This window comes from Eptatretus burgeri, chromosome 3, assembly GCF_056783735.1.
Source record: "Eptatretus burgeri isolate ZD-2024b chromosome 3, Ebu_testis_v1, whole genome shotgun sequence".
Classification (NCBI taxonomy): Eukaryota; Metazoa; Chordata; class Myxini; order Myxiniformes; family Myxinidae; genus Eptatretus; species Eptatretus burgeri.
The window spans coordinates 137,939,876-137,965,385 of NC_140963.1; the positions used below are offsets into that span (position 1 = coordinate 137,939,876).

The following is a 25,510-nucleotide window of genomic DNA, read 5'->3' on the forward strand; positions in this document are numbered from 1 at the left end:
TGTGAGGAAAGATAGAGAGGTCGGTGTGTGGGTGTTTATGAGAGGGAAAGAGAAGCAATCTACAAAAAGTATTCCCAAGTACCAGCACCCAAAAGGGGACAATGCACAGCACAATGATCAGATGGATTGTCAAAAGATCACATAATCACCAGACCTGAACAGTGTTGTTTCTGCCTTAATGGCTTCAGCAGAAGAACAAATTCACGAGACAGAGAAGTGAAGATGGCAAGCGCCTTCATTCAGACGTTGATTCATTAACAGCATCAAAATGTATCGACCATTGATAAAGACCCATCGTAAAAACAGAGCAAGAAAACATTTATAAAACAAAAACATCCACAAACCCATTGTCTCTCTCCGAACATAAAGAAACAATTCCCAGGTATTCAAACATATTCCCATCAACACGATCAAGTCGATCGTTTGTGCTTCGAGCGTACTCGTAGTTTCAGAAAGGCTGCCCCGACGGATTTAAACCCGACATATCGTCGGCAGCACGGTTCTTCGCACGTCGTCGTACGCATTCCTTTCACCAGCAATGCAAATCTCAGTGTTGCAGTCATTCGCGGGAGACTTTCAACTGACCTGAATGTTCCACGTAAAAATCTTCGGTCTCCACCTTTTTCGTTTGCATGTTACGACACCGAGTGCTATTTGTGTGCCGGTGCCGTTTCGATGCTTGTATAATCCAAATCTTGGAAGTGCACGATTAAGCTAGTGACCACTCGGATGTGACTTCAACAAAGACACCTCAAGTTTTACCTTTTGATCGTGAAAGCTGTTTAGAATGGTGACGTAAAAATTAGTTTGTTTTTTTTTTCTTTGTTTTACAGCACAAAGTTCTGATCTCTGCATAGGAGTTTATCTTCAACCTCACGATGTGCTTTAACTGTGCAAGTACAACCCCAGTCGCGAACACCTTCAGCCAAACACGATTTTGGACGTGCGATTCTCAGATGCCAACTCAGGAGTAAAACCATGACCTTTATAACCCCACATTATATATTTATAATTAAATCCCAACGACTTATTGGCTTGAGATCACCTTCATCTCGGTCTGGTCATCATCACCAGGTGGTGGTAGATAAAATTCCGAAGGTGGCCAGCTTGCTTCCTGGTGGGTTGCCAAGGCCAAGAAGCTTCCAGGTGGAGCTAGAATGCCCGAGAACATTTGCACCGTTTCTCATTGCAAGTCTTGTGTCGAGCAACGAGACCCGAAAAACAATACTGCAACGGAGGACCTGGGTGCTTGAAGCTACTCAACAGAGGCAGGAGGTTCAAGGTGAGAGGCACGGCGTGTCGTAGGCTGACGTCACACTCCAAACTCCGTAAGAGGACTGTGGTTCAGTGCCATGATCGGAGGGGCGTGACAGGGAAACAGCCAACATAAAACGTGACCTGTGATGACGGGACGAGAGAATGGTGAAGAATAACGAGTCATTGTAGTGACGATCATCATTATCGAATGGCATCTTCTGCACCGTCCTCCAGTCTCGGAGGATGCAGGAGAGCTTTGAGGCAGGACGTGGATGGGGAGTCAGCAAGGTAAATGCAAAACTAACATGTGACCTTCAAGTTCAAATCAACAGCAAATTATTCAGGTTTGAACCATGATCAGAGAAACAGATGGATACAAAACATAAACGGACATGGTCAAAGGAGTAATAACGATCTCCGTGCAGTGATATGTTCTCAGCCCCAACAGAGAGGAAAGCTCAACCTCGAGGCCAAGCAGCCATGGGTATTAGCTTCAGGGAATATACTCATCTCATCCAGAGACCAAAGAAAAACTAAATCGCGAGCGACGTTACAAGCGGGTCATCATTGGATACAAGCAAGAAGAAAGGCCAAGTATCAGACATGGTGCAGGGAAGAGAATACACCTGAAAGCACATTTTCTTCCCATAGCATGAAACGCATGCCGACCGCCACTTCATGTAGCTACGTCGCCGAGCTGCCTTGGCTGCGTAAACGAGAACGTGATGCAAGCACAGCTCTTTTAAAAAGGGTAAAGCCCATGGCCGAGTATGAATAGGGGGGGAGTAGGAATGATGACAGGAAAAAAAAAGAGAGAGAGAGAGAGAGAGAGAGAGAGAGAGAGAGAGAGAGAGAGAGAGAGAGAGAGAGAGAGAGAGAGAGAGAGAGAGAGAGAGAGAGAGAGACAGAGAGACAGAGAGTCAGAGAGTCAGAGAGTCAGAGAGTCAGAGAGTCAGAGAGTCAGAGAGTCAGAGAGTCAGAGAGTCAGAGAGTCAGAGAGTCAGAGAGTCAGAGAGTCAGAGAGAGAGAGAGAGAGAGAGAGACAGAGAAGCCAGAACACAAACCTCGTCCAAAAACATCTTGCAATAATGCACGACGGGTGCGATGAGGACGGGGAGGATGGGAACCTCTCCTTCGCATGGCGTGCTCAACGGCAGTCTCATCTTCCAGAACTGAAGCCACCTGTCAGGGACAGAATGAAACGGAGAGAGAGTGAAGGAAAACATGGTGTGGACCGAGGAGGGACAGTAGCAAAATAGTTGGATTCCGATATTATTTAATCGAGGTCAGAAAGAATGGTGGAAGGTTGGGGGCACTTACTTATACAATCTCAACTAAACTTGCCAATGGGACGAAGGGGCACATGACTGAGGTTGACGCGACCTAACTTGCCCATCTCCCCAAGGGGGATTTCCACCTTGGACGAACTCAATTTTAAGGTGTATAAATAGCTGTGTTGCATTTTGTGGGGCACAGTACCTCCTGGAAGTAACAAGTATTATAACTACAAACTATTCTGTGAATTCCTTCCAACGTATGATTACCTTTTTAAACAGGAGCTACTGTTGTTTGACACGAGACTGAAAGAAATATGGAGGAAACCCAACGTCCTTGAGGCATTGTATGCTTATCGCATTCCCCACAGACGAATGTATCCGAGCCATCTCAATCTACTAGGCCTCTCGGTGAGGGTGAGGTGCTCGAATGAGTCGTCACGCATCTATCTATAATTCCAGCAATGTGTGTGTGTGTCTGTCTGTCTGTGACCGCTGTTTCTCGACAACCGACGGTCCGATCTGATTGAAACTTACCAGGAATATTGCAGGGGACCCACGGATGTGCCTTTTCAAGCTGTGATATTAATCGGACGAGCGGTTCCCAAGTTATGGCCATTTTATTGCTTTTTTCAGTGTTGGAAAGGTGTATAAATCGCAGCTGAAGTGTCGTTCCACCATATCATGCCATTTTTTCCCCAAAGATATCTCAGAATAATGATAACAGCATATTAACTAGAACGGGCACTCAAAGAGCGCATACCTTCGCCGCCACTACTTTTATGTTCTTGGTATGAGTGTGGGGAACTGGTTTCATATGAATGGTCTTATGACACAAACCACATATCTATAATGTCATGACCCCCCCCCCGACTTTCGGGGGCTACGGACTAAACAACAATCAACTCACGTCGTTTTGGCGAGTCTTCACTCGCAAGCTCGGTGAATACAACGTTTCAACAAGAGAAGGTAATCTCGTTTGATGCTGGTTTCATGCAAATCGAATAAGAATTGACTGAGTTATGCCAAAAACCGCATATTTTTCAAGGGCGTGACCCCCCCCCGACATTTTACCCCAACCGGTGACATGTGTTATGACGTCATTGTGTCACAAGATTGGGCATTAAATTCTGAACATTTTGGTGCTGGGTTCATATAAAGCGGACAAGAATTGACCGCGTTATGACAAAAACCGCATATTTTTCAAGGTCGTGACCCCCCCTGACCTTTGACCCCTAACCGGTAACAACAGTATGGGCGTCATTGTGTCATATTGCATATCACAAGATGAGGCGTTGAATTCTGAACATTTTGGCGTTAGTTGCATGCAAATTGAATAAAAATTGACCGTGTTATCGTAAAAAGACGATTTTGACCTTTTCGTGACCTTGACCTTGACCTTTGACCCGAACGATCCCAAAATCTAATCGAATGCTTCCTGGCTAATCACCAATCATCCCACCAAATTTCATGCAATTCGGTTTAATACTTTTTGAGTTATACGAATCACAAGATTACAAATAAACAAATAAATAAATAAATAAATAAATACACGCCGACCAAAACATAACCTTTCGCAAAATGCGAAGGTAATAATAATAGCAAAATAATTGGCAGTAATAAAAAGAATAACGTGATACAATGACCAATGTCTGTCAACCAATAACGACATATATTGTCTATCAACCAATAATGTCTGTCAACCAATGACAGGACACGGTGATATGACATCACGAACGACGTCACAATTAATGTTTTTTTTTTGCACAATTGACGTCACAATTCTTCTTCTTCATTTGGTATGACGTCACAATCGGCGGTGGAAACCTGAGTATGTGCCTTTTCAAGGTTTGATCCGTTCTTCATCCGTTTCAGCTGTTTCGTTCTTCATCCGTTTCAGCTGTTTCCCAAGTGTTTCCCAAGGTCTGAAAGCTGTTTTTTTTCCCAAGGTTTGAATTAATTGTTCAAATTATTAATTAATCCCAAGGATTGAATTTTCCCAAGGGAAACAGTTGTTTCCCAAGGGTTTGAAAGCTGTTTTTTCCCCAAGGTTTGAATTAATTGTTGTGCTTGGTAGACATTTGTGAATACATTTACAGAGAGAGGGGGGGAGAGAGGGGGGGCGAGAGAGGGGGCGAGAGAGGGGGCGAGAGAGGGGGCGAGAGAGGGGGCGAGAGAGGGGCAAGAGAGGGGCAAGAGAGGGGGCCAGAGAGGGGGCATCACAATTCAAGAGAGGGGGAGAGGAGGGGATGTGTGAGGAGGGGGTGAGAGAGGGGGTGAGGCTGGGGGTATGGAGGGGGCGGGGGGAGAGACAGGGGGGCGAGAGAGAGGGGGAATCACAATTCTTCTTCTTTTGATATGACATCACAATTGACGCTGGGGGCCTGAGTATGTTTCCTCGGTGTTTCCCAAGTTATGGCCATTTATGATACGGTTTGTCCGATCTAATTGAAACAATGCCCCAATCCAGTCGTCGTTTACGAGAGCGAAGGAACGAAGCTGCACATACTGGCACGCACCTACGGGCCTGCACTAGTGAATGATAAATCCCATTGCCTCTCCAATTTTTTTTTGCCAGAAGATTTTGTGAACTATATATGGATTGTTTATAACTAATATCTTGAGGCCTCTTATGTCATTTCTCCCGGCCATAGCTTCAACTGCGACGTGCGATATTCCCCCTGACATCCTTATGGCCCAATTGTAACATTTTTTGATGCATAACCCCATTCTTAAGGCACACTCGCCTCGAAGCTGTCATCCCGGTGTTTCACAGACAGGTCGATTCATAAATGTGTTCCATCTCTCGGATGGACATTAAACTGGGTGTCCCGTCTCGCAGCCTAAGTTGGTGGACGTTCAACATCTGTCCTTCACAAAGAGTAGGCGAGTCATCGCCAACACCCTGAACAAATTCCAAATTCCTGCTCTAACTTGAGTCGAACATGAGGCCTGGCCAGCTGGTTCATGAAAGACTTAAGCCAAGTTTCCCCCGGGCAACCCCACAACCAACGTGGGAATAATTGTGGCCATTAAAGAAAAAGAAGACGAACATTAACCAAACACCATCCACATGATAATTGTGGACATGCACACACACAACCCACCGATCCCTCCCCGCCCCCTCCCCAGGGGGAGTGGGTGTTTCCGTCGGGAGTGGGTGTTTCTCGTGATTCAAATTCCAGGATTAATTAATCTTTCACTGAACAATAAAGCATGCTCCTTCTCGAGACAAAAACATTGATATTCTGAGTAATTTTCAATCAGATCCCATGAATCAATGTGCAAAGTCTCGCGCCGGCCGGTACAGCATCAGATCCAATCCGTGCAGCAATGTCGTTTTGAAGGCCTCGACTCGGTACGGTCTGCACAGTGGAAATAGAGTCCTTTCGCCCTGTCGTCGTTGCCCTTCATTTTCATCACCGATTCGTTCATGTAGAGCAACTTTGTCACCCTGGCATCACGTGTAGCCGCACCATCGGTGCTTGCCGAGTATCTCTGCGCAGCGTTAGCTCAGCCGGTTTGTCCTCCTTGCGTCCCTGGGCTTGACGACTTGGCAGCAAAATCAGGATCACTCTTAAGAACCGCCAGTGATGCGCTGCCAATGAAGAGGACTATTCGCAAAGGGTAAAATTTCTTAATCCACTTGAAGGGCAGTTTAAATAGCGAAAAGTAACAAAATAAGGTAAATAATAAAATGTTCATCACAACTTTGAGCAACAAACAAAAAAGCAAAACTTTAACTTGGTGAGCGTTCTGGAATTAAATAAGCCGACAATGATCATGGTGAAAGGTGTGGTTAATCTTCTTCTTCTTCTTATTATTATTTTTCCTCATTTCATTGCCAGTCACAATTTCTGAGTCTTCATCAATGGCGGCATCATTCAAAACCAACAGGGAGAGTAGAAATGATTAATGTTTCTTTTTACTCATTATAAACCCAGATGAACGCTTGTTATGGAGCATCGTTTCCATGAATCTGACATCGTATGTCATTTCGGATTATAATCTGAAGTTTGCTTCGTCGTACAATTATGGATCTTACCAAAACAGAGCAACTGCGTGTCATCAAATGCTTATGTCAATAATCGAACGGCTCTAAAGAAATCCACGAACGCATGGCATGGCAGCGATGTACCTGATAAAGGTGTGCCCGCATATTTCTGCAGGAGCTAAATGGACGGTGGACTTTAAGTGTGGAAGCGAATCCCTTGAAGATGATGCCAGGTCAGGATGTTCAGCAGATGTGACCGACCCATAAACTGTAATCCAGGTCAAAGCATCAATCATGTAGGGTTGATGCTTTAAGGTCACCAAACAATCCACAGAACTTGGGATTTCCAGGGGCAGCGTATGTACCCTCACACAGAAACACTTGGGCACGTCCTAGGCAGTAGCAACATGGGCTGACCCTGGAACCTAATCACCCACCATCGACAGCAACGGCCCACCATCAACAGAAAAATTTCAGCCATGATCTTACCCAGATCATGTGTCCGAAAAAAAAGAAGTTATTGCACACAAGATCATAACATCGATTTTCAGGGATACAAAGGGAATCCTGCTGATTGACTGCATGCTTGGCAAAACTACAATTACCAGGGAATATTACACCAGCCTGTTGTGAATACGGCAGCAAGCTATTATGGACAAACGCCAAGGGCTGTTAACTGCACAGCCACAGCCCTGACCTGTACCCTGACCCTCCATCCCTCTCCCCCAGCAACAATTATTATCCGTTTCGACATTTGAAGTCCCACCTGCATGGCAGCCAAAACGCTGAGTGAGAGTAACTGAAATGTCACAACCGAGCAATCTGAGATCTTCTCATTTTCTGGCATAGACAGTTTGATGCACAAATGGAGAAAGTGCATTGAAGTCAAGAGACACCTTATCAAATTTCTTTAAAGGCTGGCATGCCTTGGACTATTGCATGTCTCTGTCTGTATATATATATATATATATATATATATATATATATATATATATATATATATATATATATATATATATATATATATATATATATATATATATATATATATATATATATATATATATATATATATATTGTTGTGGTTGACCAAATTCGCAAACCACCATTCAGGTCCCTTAGGTGAGATATCTCGGTAAGTATATGTGTAGTTAGGCCCAAACCCGTTGTCTAGTGGGAATACATGTCATTTATGCGTGCTGCGACTCTTCAGGATAGCCGTTTTTCTTTTACTATCTTTAATTTGGACCAACCGCCATTGTTACAACCACAACATCAACCACCCACCGCGGCGCCGCTTCACGTCACACCTCGCAACCGTCGCATCGCCACCGTTCTTGCGCCGCTTGTGGGTACCGGTGTTGGACTCGTGCAGGGCGCACGCCGAACAGCGTGTACAAAACCACGGATTTTCCACTTCAAAAACGGATCAAAAACGACACACGCCCACTTTTGTTCCGTCCAATCGGTGAGCGAGGGGCGATTTGGCCCCGCCCCCAGGGCGTTGGAGGGCGATCGATATATGCAAATTTATGGATCAAAAAGCATTCACACCCACTTTTTCTCGGGCCAATGGGGAGCGAGGTGAAAGGTCGAAGGGAGGGGGTCAAAGATGAGAGAGCGAAGCCACGGGGCTTATATAAGCGACCGCGTTCGTCAGTCAAGTGGACAAGAGGGAGTGAAGACTTCGCGGGCGGTGGAGTTGGGAAGAAGAAGCAAGAAGGAGTTGGTCGTCGTCGTGTGCGTTGGAGTCGGAGCGGAGGGGACGGAGCTGTGGAGAGGCGGCGAGGGCAGACGAGGGGGTGCTCGCGTCATGCAGGGAGCTGCACACCAGGGAGGCCGACGGCGCGAACTGGCCGAGGTGGAGACGCTCGTCGTGGGACTCGAGGCAGAGTGGAAATCCTCTATACCCCGAGCATCAGCAACCCCCTCCTGTTTCCCCCCGCGCTGAGATAGTGCGACCAAGGGGGCCCCTTTCCCACCCCCTACCAGACACTGCCCGCGAGGCCCGCGGAGTTGAGGCACCATCGCCGCTCCGCGTCTCATCACCAGACGGGTAGGCCCGACCCGGTCTCGGCCTCAGGCCCACCTCATCTTTGAGGGTGTTCTTTTCCTTGGTTTTGGGTATGTGTTGTCGGCGCCGTCTGTGAAGTAAAATTGTATAAGTGTTGCCGTGTGCTCGCGTAATCGGTATTAGATCTGCATTGTCGCATTTGCTTTTTGTGTAAATTGCATTGTGTTTTTCTTTTCTATGTGCTTTTGGTGGAATTGAATATGTGTGCTTTCCGTTCAGCGCGAATAAATGTGCTTTGTGTTGAACTGTTTCCCGCTTCGCTTCGTCATTTCTTTCATTGAATCCTCATCTTGCTTCACGTAAAGGGTTGGTAGTGGGCTGAATACGCCCGATAATTAATCGAACCGTCGAGGTCGACGAATAACACCGCTCGGTTATCCCGATAGTACGGAACGGGTCGCTTAAGTGGCCCGTGTCCGAAGTCGACCTGCGGCGAGGTGCGATCGCCCGGTCTACCCTCCGCGTGGGTACTTAGGTAGGTCGAATTTGGCGAGCAACCCTATCCCACGCGGGGGCTGATTGGCTCGATCGCGGTGAGACCGAAAGGTCCACCCGTGACTGGTTCCCGGCGTTAGTCCGAGAGGGTCACGACTGGATTGTCCGTCCGGTGGGCGACGTGCCGCGATTCGAGTTACGTGGCCGTCAGCACGCCGGCGGGCGCGAATCCGCAACAATATATATTGTTGCGGATCTGGAAGCCATGAGCACACAGACATTCAGGTTCCTATAGATTAGTTATCTTGGTAAGTACGTGTTTTGTAGATAGTCCTTTTCCCTTGTTTAATGGGTAAATAAAGGCGCTGCGATTTGTATTAGGAAAACCCCATCTTCAGCGACAGTCGCAAGATGCCCGTTGGTTACGGACACGCTGTGGAACAGCACAAACCCTCTGCTCCCGGCATTCAGTGCGCGCTCAGTAGGTGAAAGGTGAAGCCCCCACCCAACAAACTCTCTGCTCCCGGCATCCTCCGCACGCTCGCGGGGGGGGATGGAATGCGGGCGTGTTCAGACTGCATCCACAATCCAAATTCCTTACCGAATATGGGCATAAAAGCAGCCAGCGGGGGGGGGAATGGAATGCGGCAGCCCCCACCGACAGTGGATGAGTCACGCAGGAAGCGAGGCGCGCCCTTGAGAAATAAAAAGGGAAGAGACGGAAACAGTGTGTGGTTGTTGTTTTCTACGAGCTTCTTCGAGCTTCAAGCTTCTTGCCGGTTCTCCGGGCGTTGTCCTCCTGTCGTCCTTCGTGGCTGGTTCTCTGCTGGTCCTCCTGTGGTTCTGGTCGCACACGAGTTCTGGGAAGTGCGCACGGAGGGTCTTCTCCCACCAGCCTTCGCTCGCTTGGACCATCTGGATCGTGCTGGGGGACCTGGTCCTCGAAGACCGCACGAGGCGGGCAGGTCCGAGATAGGTCTTAATAAAGAGCGGCTGGTCCGATCATTTGTGAGGGTGAGTGTGTGTGTGTGTGTGTGTGTGTGTGTGTGTGTGCGTGTGTGTGTGCGTGTGTGCGTGTGTGCGTGTGTGTGTTCATGGCGCCAGTCCAATAAGTAGTGAATTGTATAAGTGCCTGTATATACTTGCATTTCTTATACCCGGCTGTAGGTTTTTGCTCGTGTCTTGTCCCCTATCCCCATTCATTGACTGCATGCCTATTGCAAATAAATGCCCCCATTCTTTGAATGTCAACCTGCTCGTTTGTGTCATTTTTCCCTGCATTGACTGCCACGGCACGTATCGGGATGTTAACTGGCTTTTAAAGCCGATAAAAGTAAATTTGGTCTGACGGGATTTGGCGATTTAAAACCGCTCGGCTTCGCACACGAAACGAGCACGCTTAAGCGGCTCGTTTTCGTACAAGTTCCGTCGAGGTATAAACTCCCGGTATTTCTGTCCGCGTGAATAATTAGGTATATCGATAATTCGGCGATCCACCCTGTAGCGCGTGGACAGAATAATTGGCTAGTTTATGATGCGTTAAGGCATCCGTGACTGGATTTTGGGGTTGGTCCGGAAAGTCACGACTGGACTGCGGCCTTTGGTGGGCGCGCGACCGCGATTTGGCTAGAACGGTCGTCCGCATGCCGAACGCGGCGGAAACTCATAACAATATATATATATATATATATATATATATATATATATATATATATATATATATATATATACATATATATATATATAAACAGTATGCAGTAGTTGGACCTTGACATTCGCGGGGAAATGCTCCTGAAAAATGCCACGAATGTCGAATCCGTGAAGGTCAGGGCATTGTTTCAATAGCAAAGAGGGGGATAGGTTCCCGGCAGTTCGTGATTCATTAGGGGAAAAAAAAAACAATCAAAAATCCTGTGAAAAACCACGAATACGCCCCAAAAAAGGATGAATACATGAAGCACAGGGCCGTGAACGTAGGTCAGAAAAACCGCGAATACATGAAAAAAACCAAAATTTAAAAAAGCGCGATTATGCCAAAAACAACCCTGAATACGCCCGCAAAAAAAATTAACCCATGAATACGCGAAGCACAGGACCACGAATGCAGAAGGTCAGAAAAACCATGAACCCCCCCCCCCCAACCACCCTCCCAAGTATGCACATGAAAAATTGCAAAAATGCCAGAAAAAAAAACAAATCCCGTGAACACGTGAAGCACAGAGCCGCGATTGCAGAAGCACGTCAGAAAAACTGCAAATACACGGAACCCCCCCCCCATAAATGTAGAAGTAAGTCACATTTTATAAACTGGGAATACGTGGGGTGCACGAATGTCAGGGTCAGACAGTATACCAAATTTCTGGTTCACTTTCAAAGCTTGCCTATTCTCATTCTTCCCTCCAGTTCTTCACTACCATCTCAGATCATCCCCCAATTCAAAATCATCATCTTTTTTTTACCCTCGTTAACCTCCACCACCTTCCAAATATCCAATTTTTCCTTCCTGAGAGATTCCTTCTGTATCCATCTTGTGCACCCCCATGCGTCTTTCCCCATCCCCCATTGTTTGTCCAAATTTCCCTCCATATTGTCCCCCAACCCTGCTGTGTGGTGTTCCCCCCTCTCTTTCTGTTGCGTCGTGATCCGTTTTGTGTTCTAGCTCTTCCACGATCCTCGACTGCATACAAAAAAAAAAAAAACAACAACTTACAAATCAGTAAAAACATCATCTCAGTGGTTCATACGTGGAACGTAAGAGCGATTGTGATGCCAACCTGGTCATAGAACACGACAAAAGTGAAGATCCCGAAGAGCAATGACTCAACAAAGAGCAAGATTGCAAAAGTCCTTGATTGGGAAGAGGGAACGGAGAGGAACAAGTAGATATTGAAACAGGAGAAAATTTCCTCGTTCTTTACCGATCGTTTAACAATCATCGATTCACTGAACAGGTTAAATATCCTGAGGACAAGAGGTTGTGTCTAAAGCCAAGCCCAAACAAGTGGAACTGAATCTGTGCTATTGCCACTGAATTCACAAAATGAAATTCTACACCAGCCCTATGCAATAAATAAACACAAAGAGGATATTTGGCCCATCCTGCCTGCGATTTATCGACACCACATTAGCTTAATATATCAATTGACTTTTCTTCTTTAATCTTTATAATTACCACCATTTTTACGATCAACGTTATTCAACTAAATATTTGCATCCCTTAACAACCCCAACCGTTTACCATATTCGGCACCCATTTCCCAATGTGAATGTCCTACGAAGCTCAAACGACCGTACATTCACATATTGCCTCGCTGCCACAACAATCACCTTCCATGGAGTTTGTGAATTGAAGCAAAGGCCGTGGGAATCACTCACAATGTTTTGTGGTTGAGTATGACGGCCTTTCCGCTGCCCATGTGTTCTTTGAGCCAGGTGCCGACCACCAGGGTGGCGGAGTAAACACAACACAAAGCTGCACGGGCACACGGAAACGGTGATGCATGTCAAACTGCTTTTCAGCAAATCAAAAGGACAGATTCATTATGTTCCATACACATTAATTAAACACAGGTACAGTGCCTTCAGAAAGTATTCACACCCCCTTGACTTTTTTCACATTTTGGTGTGTTACAGCCTGAATTTAAAATGGATTAAATTAATCTTCACAAAATACCCTACACTGACAAAGTGAAAACTTGTTTTGAGAAATTTTTACAATTTTATTAATAATGAAAAGCTGAAATGTCTAGCGTCAATATGTATTCAACCCCTTTGGTGTGACACTCCAAATTGAGCTCAGGTGCATCCATTTTCTTTTCATCATCCTTGAAGTGTCTCCACAACTTGCTTGGAGTTAACCTGTGGACAGTTCAATGAATGGACATTATTTTAGAAAGAAATACACCTTTCTATGTTTGGCCCCACAGTTGACAGTCATGTCAGAGCAGAAACTCTACCATGAAGTCCAAGGAACTGTCCGTAGAACTCTGAGATAGAATTGTGAGGAGGCATAGGTCTGAGGAAGGGTATAAAACAATTTCTGGAGTGTTGAAAGTTCCCAAGAGCACAGTGAGCTCCATCGTAAGGAAATGGAAAGAATATGGAACTACCGAGATTCTTCCTAGAGCTGGCCATCCGACCAAACTGAGCAACTGGGCAAGAAGGACCTTGGTTAAGGAGGTGATCAAGAACCCAATGACCACTCTGACAGACCAACAGAGTTGCTTGGATGAGATGGGAGAACCTGCCACAAGGACAACAGTTTCTGCAGCACTTCACAAATCTTGGCTTTATGGGAGAGTGGCAAGACAGAAGCCACTCCTGAGAAAAAGGCACATGACAGCACGCTTAGAGTTTGCATAAAGGAACGTGAAAGACTGAGAGCATGAGGAAAAGATTCTGTGGTCTGATGAGATGAAATTTGAACTCATGGGCCTGAATGCAAAGCGCTGCTACGTCTGGCGGAAACCGATCACAGCTCATCATCCATCGAACACCATCCCTCCCATGAAGCATGGTGGTGGCAGCATCCAGCTACCGGGATGCTTTTCAGTGGCAGGGACTGGGATACTTGTAAGGATAGAGGGAACAATGAATGGAGCAAAATAGAGACAAGTCCTTGAGGAGAACCTGCTTCAGAGTGCAAAAGACCTTAGACTGTGGTGAAGATTTATGTTCCAACAGAACAATGACCCCAAGCATACGGCCAAAGGAACACGGGAATGGCTTCAGAACAAGAACGTGAAAGTCCTTGAGTGGCCCAGCCAAAGCCCAGACTTGAATCTCATTGAGAATCTGTGGAAAGACGTGAAGATTGCTGTTAGCTGATGCAGACATACCCAAGAAGACCCAAAGCTGTAATCGCTGTCAAAGGCGCTTCCACCAAGTACTGACTCAGGAGGTTGAATACTTTATGATGCAAGACATTTCAGCTTTTCATTTTTCATAAGATTGTAAAAAAGATTCTAAAAACACGTTTTCCCTTTGTCATTATGGGGTATTTTGTGTAGATCAGTGCGAAAAATATTTAAATTTAATCCATTTTAAATTCAGGCTGTTACACAACAAAATATGGCAAAAGTCGAGGGGGTGTGAATACTTTCTGACGGCAGTGTGTACTACTACTTCGACAATTAATCTGCATAACCAGCTGAGAGGTGTAGTGTGCATGCCTCTGGCCAACCTGCCAGCCCAAACACCATATATTTATACCCTTGGGTACCGCATAATGCACCACATTATTTTTTGTATACACAGTCAAGGCTCGTGGAAGAGCGAGTACACTGAACGGATCACAGGATGTAACAGGACAAAAGGAACAGCAGAGAGAAAGAGGGGTGGGAAACAGCAACAGCAGAGCTGAAAGCCAAGACAGAGGGAGACTGACACACAATGGATGTGGGGAGGAATGGACAAGATGGATACAGAAGGAACCTCACAGGAGGGAAAAACTGGAAATTTGGATGGACGGTGGCAGAGTGGGGGGTTAACTCGGGTAGAAAAGAGATCATGGTTTTGCATTGGACTACAATGCATTAAACAGGGTACAAGTACCACACATTTATACCCTCTGCGACCGCATCACATACCAGAAACTTCGCTCTGATGGGACAAGTGTATTCCCAAAGCTTGAGAATTCCTTAAAAAGCAATGAATGATAATTTTTCCAATATAAGTACAAGATTAGTTAAGAGTATCAACAAGGTCCGGATCAAATTTGAAAAACCGTCATACCTCATGACCATGATCATTCTCGGTCTCGTTACCGTACGTGGGCATTACAACAATGGTTCAAAGTGCTGGAAGGTATACTAGCACATCCCCCTTTTAATATACCTGTCTCGAGTGCACACACACCACGAAAATGCTTCAAAGCACAAATCATAAAAGTTAATCAAGTCAAACACATCTTACTTAGGCCTAAGTCACATTTGCCACGGCGGCCATGGGGTCTCCAAAATCTACGGCCATTAGCAATTATACGGCGGCCGCAGTATTGACACGGTCACACAATGTCGCAGTCACATATGTTTTTATTTTTCGGGTAGCCGCAACGGGGTATTTATAAATTGTGGAGACCGAAAACGTGGGGTTGCCGTACCGTCTTTGAGTTGATGTCGCACAGTGACCTTAGGGCGTTCCTGCGGTGGTCATAGAATTTTCAAGGCAGAAGCAAGGTGCCCGCAAGGCGACTGCAGGGGGACCGCAGGGGGGCCAAAAGGCGAACGTGCTGCCAGATGGACGGTAACAAATGGGTTAATTTTATTTTATTTTTTTTACCAGTTGTTTTTTTTCGGCTTGTCGAATTGCTACGGCGAACGTAGAAATGAAAAAAGTTATAACTCCGAGTTATAATTCCACGGCGACCTTACGGCCTGTAAAATATAGCCATACGGCGTAGGGCCACCCTGAGGCCACCTCAGAAACTCTGCGGCCGCCGCACGTTTCTGTCAATTCAGAGGGCGTACGGCCGCCATTTCCTCGCCGTAGTGCAAATGTGACTTAGGCCTTAACACCATTTGTGGACCTTAAATCCACATCACTACTCTGACATCATGCAGTGCGACACGTCCGAACGAAAGACGGCAAAAGCAATCAATATACTGGGGGACACACCAGAGTAGAAGAGGAACTGGATGAAGTGACGCTGGTTCAGCTCACCCACACAGTTGTTTATCCTGAAAACATAAAAGGGTGACTGTCAGCGGCAGTAACGCAAATTCCGATCGGGCACTTGGGCTTGGGTGAAGGTTAGGACGAGGAAAGAAAAACGAGGTTTGTGCAATGTGTGATTAAACAAACAAAAAAAAAACAAAGGAGGAAGTAGTTTTATGTTGACAAATACCACACCATTTTGCTTGTGGAATATTACGACGAAGGCAACGGGTTCAGCACTGCTGCTGCATTTTGCGATCGAATCCAGATCAATTACTCTAACCAGTGCGATCACGGAATGGACCGGGATTGAAACACAGCACGAGCTCACCAGGGGCAGTGATGATCCATCTTGCGGACGCAGCGGCCACACACACGGCAGTGGTGAGCGCGAGGCGGCCTGTACGCTTCGCAGCGGTTACACACAGTCCATTCCTCGTGGCTCTGCTCGTATTAAAACACAACCAAGCACTTTACAACTGCATTCAGCAAATGAAGTAGAATGAGAGAAAATAAAAACATTCAAAACATGTTCACGCGTGGTCAATAAAAACTGCTTCCGTACCTTATTGCCAAATGACAATACACTAAAACATTACCCTGCCTGCATTACTTTACTATTATTATTATTATTATTATTATTTCTACTGGATGAAAACATTTCCAACACGGGACTTTTAAAATGAAGTAATCCGCTGCAGATTGCTCGGGGGCATGTGCAGAAACCGAGTAACAAAACAAATTGGGGCCAGCTGGACACGTTTCATGCCTCTCAGATTATGACTGGAGAATGAAACGACTAAATATAATTTTAAAGAAGTCAAAAGTACTTGTACGCGGACCTGCGAGAAAGGAGTGTGCCTCTGCACAACGAAACAATTGGAAAGCTTGGCCTCTGCGGTTTCTGCGGTGGCCTCAGGGTGGCCCTACGCCGTTTGGCTATAGTCCCGATGAACTCGTCGAAAAAGTTGATACGTTGCAGTTCGTACTGCAAAAACTTCCGATGATGTGCACCCATGAAAGGCTAAGGTTCGTAGATGGGTGCATTCCACCCAAACCTTCGTGCTTCTTCACACCGATGGGAAGGTCATATCTGGAGCTTGTCGATGAACAGGGCAAGTTGAAAATGATATTTAGGACTAATCATGTTTGGGAGGATGGGGGTGAGGGGGTGGTTGCAGTTGTGAGTGTCATAGTGGTTCATTTTCGGGACAAAAAAAGACGATAACTCGGAAACGCTTCAAGATACAGGTATCAAATTGCAAACAAGGTGATGGTGACGTCATTTGCATGATGTTCGTCATACCCATCAGGCTACCACGTGACACCTTCTTGTTTTAAAGTTTCCCAACCCCCCTCACCATCTTCGACCTTTTCGGAGGGGCCGGGACAATAAATTAATGCTTTACCAACGTTGAATGTGTGAAAAATAGCATGACGTCATAATCCGGTTCGCACTGCAGCAAAAGAACCTTATCTAGTGACATCATAATATATGTTTGCACTCCAGCAAGAGAACCATGTCTCCAGTGACGTTAAAAGCCACACACGCGTCACGACCACGTGATCTGTGACGTCACCAACAACGGGGACGTCTGAGGAAGCACCAGATCACGTGCTCACCCCGTTCTGGCGACTATATAAAGCACTGGAAGGAGCAATCACTTGGTGTCGAGCTCTCTTGCTCGATGCACCTTTCCGGGACTCGGGAATTGATTGGCCGGTTCCTTTGTAAACCGTCCAGGTATCTTCACACCTTCTCGGTCCCACTTTTGTTTCCTGCCTTCTTGGGTGAGTCAAGTCTCGTGGAGCACAGTTTCACTATCCCTCCATCCTCGTCTTGTTATCGAGTGGTAGTGCTTCCTCATCTTCCCCGGTGATGGTGGGACGAGTTGAAGACCCTCCTCCTCTTTCCTAGGATGTAGGGGGGGGGGGTATATATCTATTTCCTAGCACGTAGGGGGGTTCAGATGGAGCTTTATTGGCTGTGTTCTGCCTTTCTGCTCACCTGTGTGATGTTCGTGTGTGCCAACTTGTTTGTGTTTGTATCTTCTCTCCTTTCTTTAATTCATTTTGTGTTTGTCTTTGTATATCCATTTGTAAATGTGTGTTTGTGTGTGATACATGGACACGAATGATGAAATACACATTCTCAGTTCTCACCCCCATGGACTGTTGTGCGTTCCCCAGTTTATTGTGGAACGCTCACCACGTGGCTTAAGCACTCAAGCAAGCACTTCATTCAAACCTGTTGATAAGGAACAGCTGGCTTGGCAAGCACTCGCTATCAGCTTGGTAACGGAACACACGTCTCCAGGTTCAGGTGTGTCAGTGTGTGTGAATCTATCTATAATTCCAGCAATCTGTGTGTGTGTCTGTCTGTCTGTATGTGTGTTTGTCTGCAACCGCCGTTTCTCGACGACCACCGGTCCGATCTGATTGAAACTTGCCAGGAATATTGCTGGGGACCCGCGGATGTGTCTTTTCAAGGTTTGATATTAATTCACACACACTGACACACCTGAACCTGGAGACGTAATGCGATTTATGAATATTTTTCTATTTGACGTCATGCTATTTTTCACACATTCAACGTTGGTAAAGCATTAATTTATTGTCCTGGCCCCTCCGACAAGGTCGAAGACGGGGAGGGGGGTTGGGAAACATTAAAACAAGAAGGTGTCACGTGGTTGCCTGACGGGTATGACGAAAATCATGCAAATGACGTCACCATCACCTTGTTTGCAATTTGATACCTGTATCTTGAAGCGTTTCTGTGTTATCGTCTTTTTTGTCCCGAAAATGAACCACTAAACCAGTTGCCATGGAAACGATGTCAACGGATTGCCGCCATTTTGGGAATGTGTCATCCCCAGCCCCGACAGAGATCTTGATTTTAAACAACTAGTGCAGGCCCGTAGGTGCGTGCCAGTATGCGCAGCTTCGTTCCTTCGCTCTCGTAAACGACGACTGGATTGGGTCATTGTTTCAATTAGATCGGACCAACCGTATCATAAATGGCCATAACTTGGGAAACGTACTCAGGTCCCCAGCATCAATTGTGACGTCATATCAAACGAAGAAGAAGAATTGTGACACCCCCCCTCTCTCTCTCGCCCCCCCTCTCTCGCCCCCACTCTCACCCCCCTCTCTCGCCCCCTCCTCTCCAATTGTGACGCCCCCTCTCTCGCCCCCTCTCTCTAAATGTATTCACAAATGTCTACCAAGCACAACAATTAATTCAAACCTTGGGAAAAAACAGCTTTCAAACCTTGGGAAACACTTGGGAAACAGCTAAAATGGATGAAGAACGATATCAAACCTTGAAAAGGCACATACTCAGGTCCCCAGCGTCGATTGTGACGTCATACCAAATGAAGAAGAAGCAGAATTGTGGCGTCAATCGTGCAACAAAAAAATAATAATAAATAAATAAACATTAATTGTGACGTCATTCGTCATAGCACCGTGTCTTGTCATTGGTCGACAGATAAATGGCCGTAACTTGGGAACCTCTCGTCCGATTGACATCAAACCTCGAAAAGACACATCTGCGGGACCCCTGAAATATTCCTGGCAAGTTTCAATCCGATCGGACCGGTGGTCGTCGAGAAACTGCGGTCGCAGACAAAGACACACACACACACACACACACACACACACACACACACACACACACACACACACACACACACACACACACACACACACACACACACACACACACACACACACACACTGCTGGAATTATAGATAGATACATTTTTTGTTTAGTTCTGGGGCCACAAGAAAGATTATACTCGATTTTTGCATCTTTTGGTGAAAGGAGAAGCGTGTGTGTGTGTGTGTGTGTGTGTGTGTGTGTGTGTGTGTGTGTGTGTGTGTGTGCGTGTGTGTGTGTGTGTGTGTGTGTGTGTGTGTGTTCTTCATTCAGCATGAACATATTTTCTCTCTCCCTCTCCCTCCCCCCCCCCTTTTTAATATTCCTGCCAATGAAGCGACAGGTTTCGGATCATTGGCATCTCCTGCAATGAGGCTGAGTCTTTGGGCCTCTCACTCTCTCACCGCAGGCTGGTCGGTGGTCTTTCTGTCTTCTACCGTCTTCTCTCCAGCCTCGCCCCCCCCCCCACTCTCTCTCTGCGATTTGTCCCCACCATATTTCCGCAGGGCGCTCAAGGTTCCCCAACAACCCCCTTCTGTAAACCTACCAAAATCACGAATCACTGCTCACCTTCACTCTTTCATTCCTCTTTTTCCCACCTTTGGAATAAACTCCCACACTCTCTTCAATCTCACTCCTCCCTCCAGGCCTTCAAAACAGCTGTTCACCACCACCTCTTATCATCCCCCATCCAAATCCTCGATATTTTCTACCCCTGATAATCCACCCAAGCCCACCTCCTTCAAATTCCCTGCTTTCCTTCCTGAAAGTCCCTGTAATGTCCATCTCGTATTCCCCATGTTCCCTGCCCCATCCCTCTCCCTTCCACAGATCTCCTAATGTCTTTGTTCCCCACTGTTTTGTCCTTCCCACTCCCACCCTTCTTGTCTCATGCCCCCTTGCTTTGCATTATATGCTCGCTCTCACACGAGCCTCGGCAAGGTATACAAAAAAAAGGAGGTATTTCCTCGCAATAAATATAACTGACAAAAATAAATAAAAATACCCCCAAACCCGAAGCAATAGCTTTTTTTCTGTGCAACCCTGTGTATGTATGTATGGATGTGTATCATATATATATATATATATATAGTTACGGTTGTGGGGGTAGGTGGAAGAATTTTATCGGGAATATAGCATTGTGTGAAGTTGCTTGGTCCGTGGACGTGTAGGAGGCATCTCAATGTAACTAAGTAGGGAACCTGTGAGCTTAAGTGTTGCGTGTCACCACAAAAGGGGGTGGTGTCGTGTTAATGAGCTAGGGTTTAAGATCAAGCTTCCCCAGTATGTAATTGCCCCTCTGATTTTTTCCTTCTGTTTTTATATTTCAAGATCGGCAATAAAGGTAGGGAACAAGTGCCGAACAGGCAGAAAGCCCCGCCTTCCAGGGTTTCGTGCGAGCAGGCTATGCCCGGAGGTGGAGGATGGTTTGACGTGAGACGCCTGAAGAAGAAGAGGGCGTGGGAAGCTTCCGACTCGATCGGACGGGAGATCGGCAGAGCACACGCACAAGGTCAGTGTGAGGAATGCACGAGGCAGAGTCGATTCAGAAGAGAATCAGAGGCGGCAGTTCAGGCTTGCACATTTTTGGAGAGCCGTGATCAGAGCGGAGGCCCGAGGTGCATTTTGAGAGGCGAGAGGGAGAGGGTGCACGTGAGAGGAGTCGGGAGTTCAGGGTGAGTGCACGCACGAAGCAAGATGCTGGCCTAGGGCTCTTGGTTGAGTTGTGAGAAATGGACCCAGAATCTAGTGCACGTCAAAGCAGGTCGGTGAGGACGATCGATGCACGAAGCAGCAACACGTCTGATGAGCCTTGGTGTTGAGTGCTGCTGGTGGAGTGCCTGGAGTACATTTGTCCTGCTACGAGAGAAGCGACGATGCCATTTTGCACGCGTGTGCACATGCTGGTTGAAGCGCCTCCATTCCAAGTCCCATAAAGACCAGCTCTGGGCCAAGCTAAGTCCAAGAATAGTTGAAAGGAAGGGTTTTCTTTATATTTTGTTTCCCCGTTGTCTGAATTTGAGTCTGTGTGAGAGACGCCTCAACTGTAGGATTAATTTACTTTGTTATTATTATTATTATTATTATTATTATTATTATTATTATCATTACATTTTGAATTATTGTCCTTTGTAAATATTTGTTTATGTTCATTAAATGTGTTCATTTTAAGAAACTGTATTGGTGTATTTGTAGTGGGGTTCGGGGATAAACCCCCTGTGCATCCCGTTTCATTCCGTCATCCTCCGCCTATCAGCCATTGCACCCCATGCCCATCCAGCACATGTTAAAATCTCCGAGGATGAATGTGTCCATCTCCTATTAATAAAGAACCGCTCAGCCGTCCGGGGGCTGTCGGAGTTAACCGCCCATCACCACAAGTTGGGTCAAGGAGTTAACCTGGGCCGGCGACCCCTGCAAAAATATATATGTATATATTGTTACGGATTTCAGAATCCCGTCTGATGAATGCATCCACACATCCAGGTCCTCAGTCAGTTATTTCCTTAAATGCATGTTCAGATTAGCCCCATCCCCATGTCTAATGGGATCTTAAATGTGATGCGTTGAGAATGGTAAAGGATAGATCCCCTCTCTTATGGGAAGCTTTTTTTCTTTATGACGGACACGTTCACACACATTTTTCATGAGCTCAAGCCTGCCCTCATTTTTCCTCAGCAACATTCTTTCGCGAGCTCCGACACCTGCCTTTTTTGAGAGCGCACGGGTCGTCATGGTAACCGTGCCCCAGTGGGGCGGGATGAGCTTGGGGCGGACGGCACCCCGCGGAGACGGCCCGGGATATCAAAACGAGCGAGAGAAAGCGTGAGGTACGTTCTGTGAGGGAGAGACGTTCTGAGATATAAAAAAGTGAGGAAAAAGTTAAAGAGGGACGTTCTGAAGAGAAAGTGATACATTCTGAAGAGAAAAAGTGAGGAGAGGAAAAGTGAAAGAAGAGAGGAGAAAGCAAAGGGCGAGAGAAGCGACCAATAAGCGGGTGTCTGACCAGCGCCGAAGAGACAATTCGCCCTTCCAGTGCTTCGGCAAGTGAGCGTGTGGGTGTGAGCACTGCCGCCAAAAAGTGAGGCACGGGTCGATCACCAACACCAGGGTCTAAACCAGCGACAGACGATCTCGGTGCCCTCCAGATGTCGACTAGCGTTCAAGGCTGCCCCGCGAGAGGGTGCACGGCAAAGCTGGGTGCTGGCGACGGACGTGACACACACGCATTTCAGGACGTTTTCACTTCACGGACGACTTTCTGGTGAGCGAGACGATTCTCACCCTCCCCTCCTCCTGAATCATCTGCTGGGTACCCTTGTCTGTGTTTTCCTGTAAGTCAACCCCAGATAAGCATCTGCTCTTTGTCTCTTTCCTGCCATTTTGATTGATTTTGCTTTGAAATTCATTCTTTATTCACCTCAGAAAATAAAAGGTTCTTTTTATTTATTTATTTTATCATTAATTAATTAATTATTTGTTGATTTCCAACCTGTCCGTGTTTGTCCTTTCCTTCTATTGGTCTAGCATTGTCCGAACCGAAATAGACTGGGAAGTAATTACCGCAGATTTGACCAAAAAATCGTCGGCACGCACTAGCGGTTAAAACGCTCGGCCACCCTAAATAAAATCTAATCAGATAACATTGGTGCTTTTCCGAGGGAGCGCTCCCCACTCAGGTAACCATGTGACCTCCAGTTAAACGGAATAATTCGACGGTGGACACTGGAACTCGTGGTTGACTGGGTGGCGTTCGTGGTTTTAAAACACCCCACCGCACCACAACATTAATTGTGAGCGGTGGCCCCTGGTCCGACTCTACCGAGGACAACCGGGGATTAATCCCCGAGTGACAAGCTGGTCTATCAGTACCCGTGGCCGCAACAATATATATATATATATATATATATATATATATATATATATATATATATATATATATATATATATATATATATATATATATGCGTGCCCGTCGGTGCGTGCAGCTTCGTTCCTTCACTCTCGTAATCGACAACTGGATTGGGGCATTATTTCAATTTGATCGGACCAACCGTATCATAAATGGCCATAACTTGGGAAACACCTGGGAAACAGACTCAGGTCCCCAGCGTCAATTGTGACGTCATATCAAATGAAGAAGAAGAAGAATTGTGACGCCCCCCCCTCTCTCCTCCCTCCTCTCTCGCCCCCACTCTCACCCCCTCTCCCACCCCCTCTCTCGCCCCCTTCTCTCTTGAATTGTGATACCCCCTCTCTCTCGCCCCCCTCTCTCGCCCCCCTGCCCCTCCTCTCTCGTCCCTCTCTCTGTAAATGTATTCACAAATGTCTACCAAGCACAACAATTAATTCAAACCTTTGGAAAAAACAGCTTTCAAACCCTTGGGAAACAGCGGTTTCCCTTGGGTAAATTCAAACCTTGGGATTAATTAATAATTTGAACAATCAATTCAAACCTTGGGAAAAAACAGCTTTCAAACCTTGGGAAACACTTGGGAAACACTTGGGAAACACTTGGGAAACAGCTGAAACGGATGAAGAAGAATGATATCAAACTTTGAAAAGGCACATACTCAGGTCCCCAGCGTCAATTGTGACGTCATATCAAACGAAGAAGAATTGTGACGTCAATCGTGCAAAAAAATATTTAAAAAATAAAATAAATAAATAAAAGAAGAAGAATTGTGACGTCATTCGTGACGTCATAGGTCGACAGATAAATGGCCGTAACTTGGGAACCGCTCGTCCGATTGATATCAAACCTCGAAAAGGCACATCCGCAGGGCCCCGGCAATATTCCTGGCACATTTCAATCCGATCGGACTGGTGGTCGTGAAGAAACAGCGGTCACAGACAGACGGACAGACAAACAGACAGACACACAGAGATTGCTGGAATTAAAGATACGAGTGCGGGCCTGTAGGTGCAGGCCCGTAGGTGCAGCTTCTTTCCTTCTCTCTCGTAAACGAAGACTGGATTGGGGTATTGTTTCGATTAGATCGGACCAACCATATCATAAATGGCCATAACTTGGGAAACACCTGTGAAACACTCAGGTCACCAGCGTCAATTGTGACGTCATATCAAACGAAGAAGAAGAAGAATTGTGACTTCCTTCTCTCTCCCCCCTCTCTCCCCTCGTCTCGCCCCTCCTCTCTCTCCCCTCTCTCTCCCCTCTCTCTCCCGCCCTCTCCCGTTCCCCTCTCCCGCCACCTCCTCTCTCCCCCTCTCTTGAATTGTGACGCCCCCTCTCTCTCACCCCCCTCTCTCCCGCCCCCTCTTTGCCATCATCATTCCTCTTTAGCTGGCTGTCTTGTTAACGGCACTTTTCTGTATAAATGAAAGATTCCAGGAGTAATCTTTAAAATCCCGTGTTTAATCTTCCTTGTGTGTCCTTTAAATTGTTGTGATCCCTGTTTGCCGAGAGCATGTGATGAGGAATATAAAGAGTTAGTTTAGTTCAATTTAAAATGAAATAAACATTAATTGTGACGTCATAGCACCATGTCTTGTCATTGGTTTGGTAAATAAATGGCCGTAACTTGGGAACCGCTTGTCCGATTAATATCAAACCTTGAAAAGGCACATCCGCGGGTCCCCAGCGTCGATTGTGACGTCATACCAAACGAAGAAGAAGAAGAATTGTGACGTCAATCGTGCAAAAATAAATAAATACATAAACATTAATTGTGACGTCATAGCACCGTGTCTTGTCATTGGTCGACAGATAAATGGCCGTAACTTGGGAACCGCTCGTCCCATTAATATCAAACCTCGAAAAGATACATCCGCGGGTCCCCAGCAATATTCCTGGCAAGTTTCAATCAGATCGGACCAGCGATCGTCGAGAAACGGCAGTCGCATACGCATACACACACACACACACACACACACACACACACACACACACACACACACACACACACACACACACACACACACACACACACACACACACACACACACACACACACATTGCTCGAATTATAGATAGATGCGTGAAGACTCATTCGAGCACCTCACCCTCACCTCACCGAGTCGGGTTTCCTCGACATCATATACACATATATCTGCGGTTCTGCAAAACCGCATGCCTCTCAGGCAATGACACCCAACATACAGTGACCCCCCAGGCAGTTATTTCATCAATATTCATTCAG

At 46.3% G+C, this 25,510-nt stretch overlaps 1 protein-coding gene across 4 annotated transcripts in view; it reads right to left on the reverse strand.

Moving 5' to 3' along the window:
* Positions 1 to 217: 217 nt before the first annotated feature.
* The window catches only part of LOC147031095 (palmitoyltransferase ZDHHC7-like), a 35,254-nt gene continuing 9,961 nt past the window's right edge, over positions 218 to 25,510 (reverse strand). For 2 of the 4 annotated variants that reach the window (XM_085875831.1, XM_085875827.1), the window contains exons 4-8: positions 16,020 to 16,132; positions 15,650 to 15,711; positions 12,410 to 12,506; positions 11,809 to 11,881; positions 10,230 to 11,711 (exon numbers count right to left, since the gene is read on the reverse strand). In XM_085875831.1, coding sequence (XP_085731957.1) covers positions 11,499 to 11,711; positions 11,809 to 11,881; positions 12,410 to 12,506; positions 15,650 to 15,711; positions 16,020 to 16,132 — 558 coding nt within the window. In that variant the 3' untranslated portion in view covers positions 10,230 to 11,498. Of the gene's footprint in view, positions 1,399 to 2,321; positions 2,440 to 10,229; positions 11,712 to 11,808; positions 11,882 to 12,409; positions 12,507 to 15,649; positions 15,712 to 16,019; positions 16,133 to 25,510 lie in introns of those variants that run through there. The other 2 variants (XM_085875828.1, XM_085875830.1) reach the window with 2 other exon arrangements.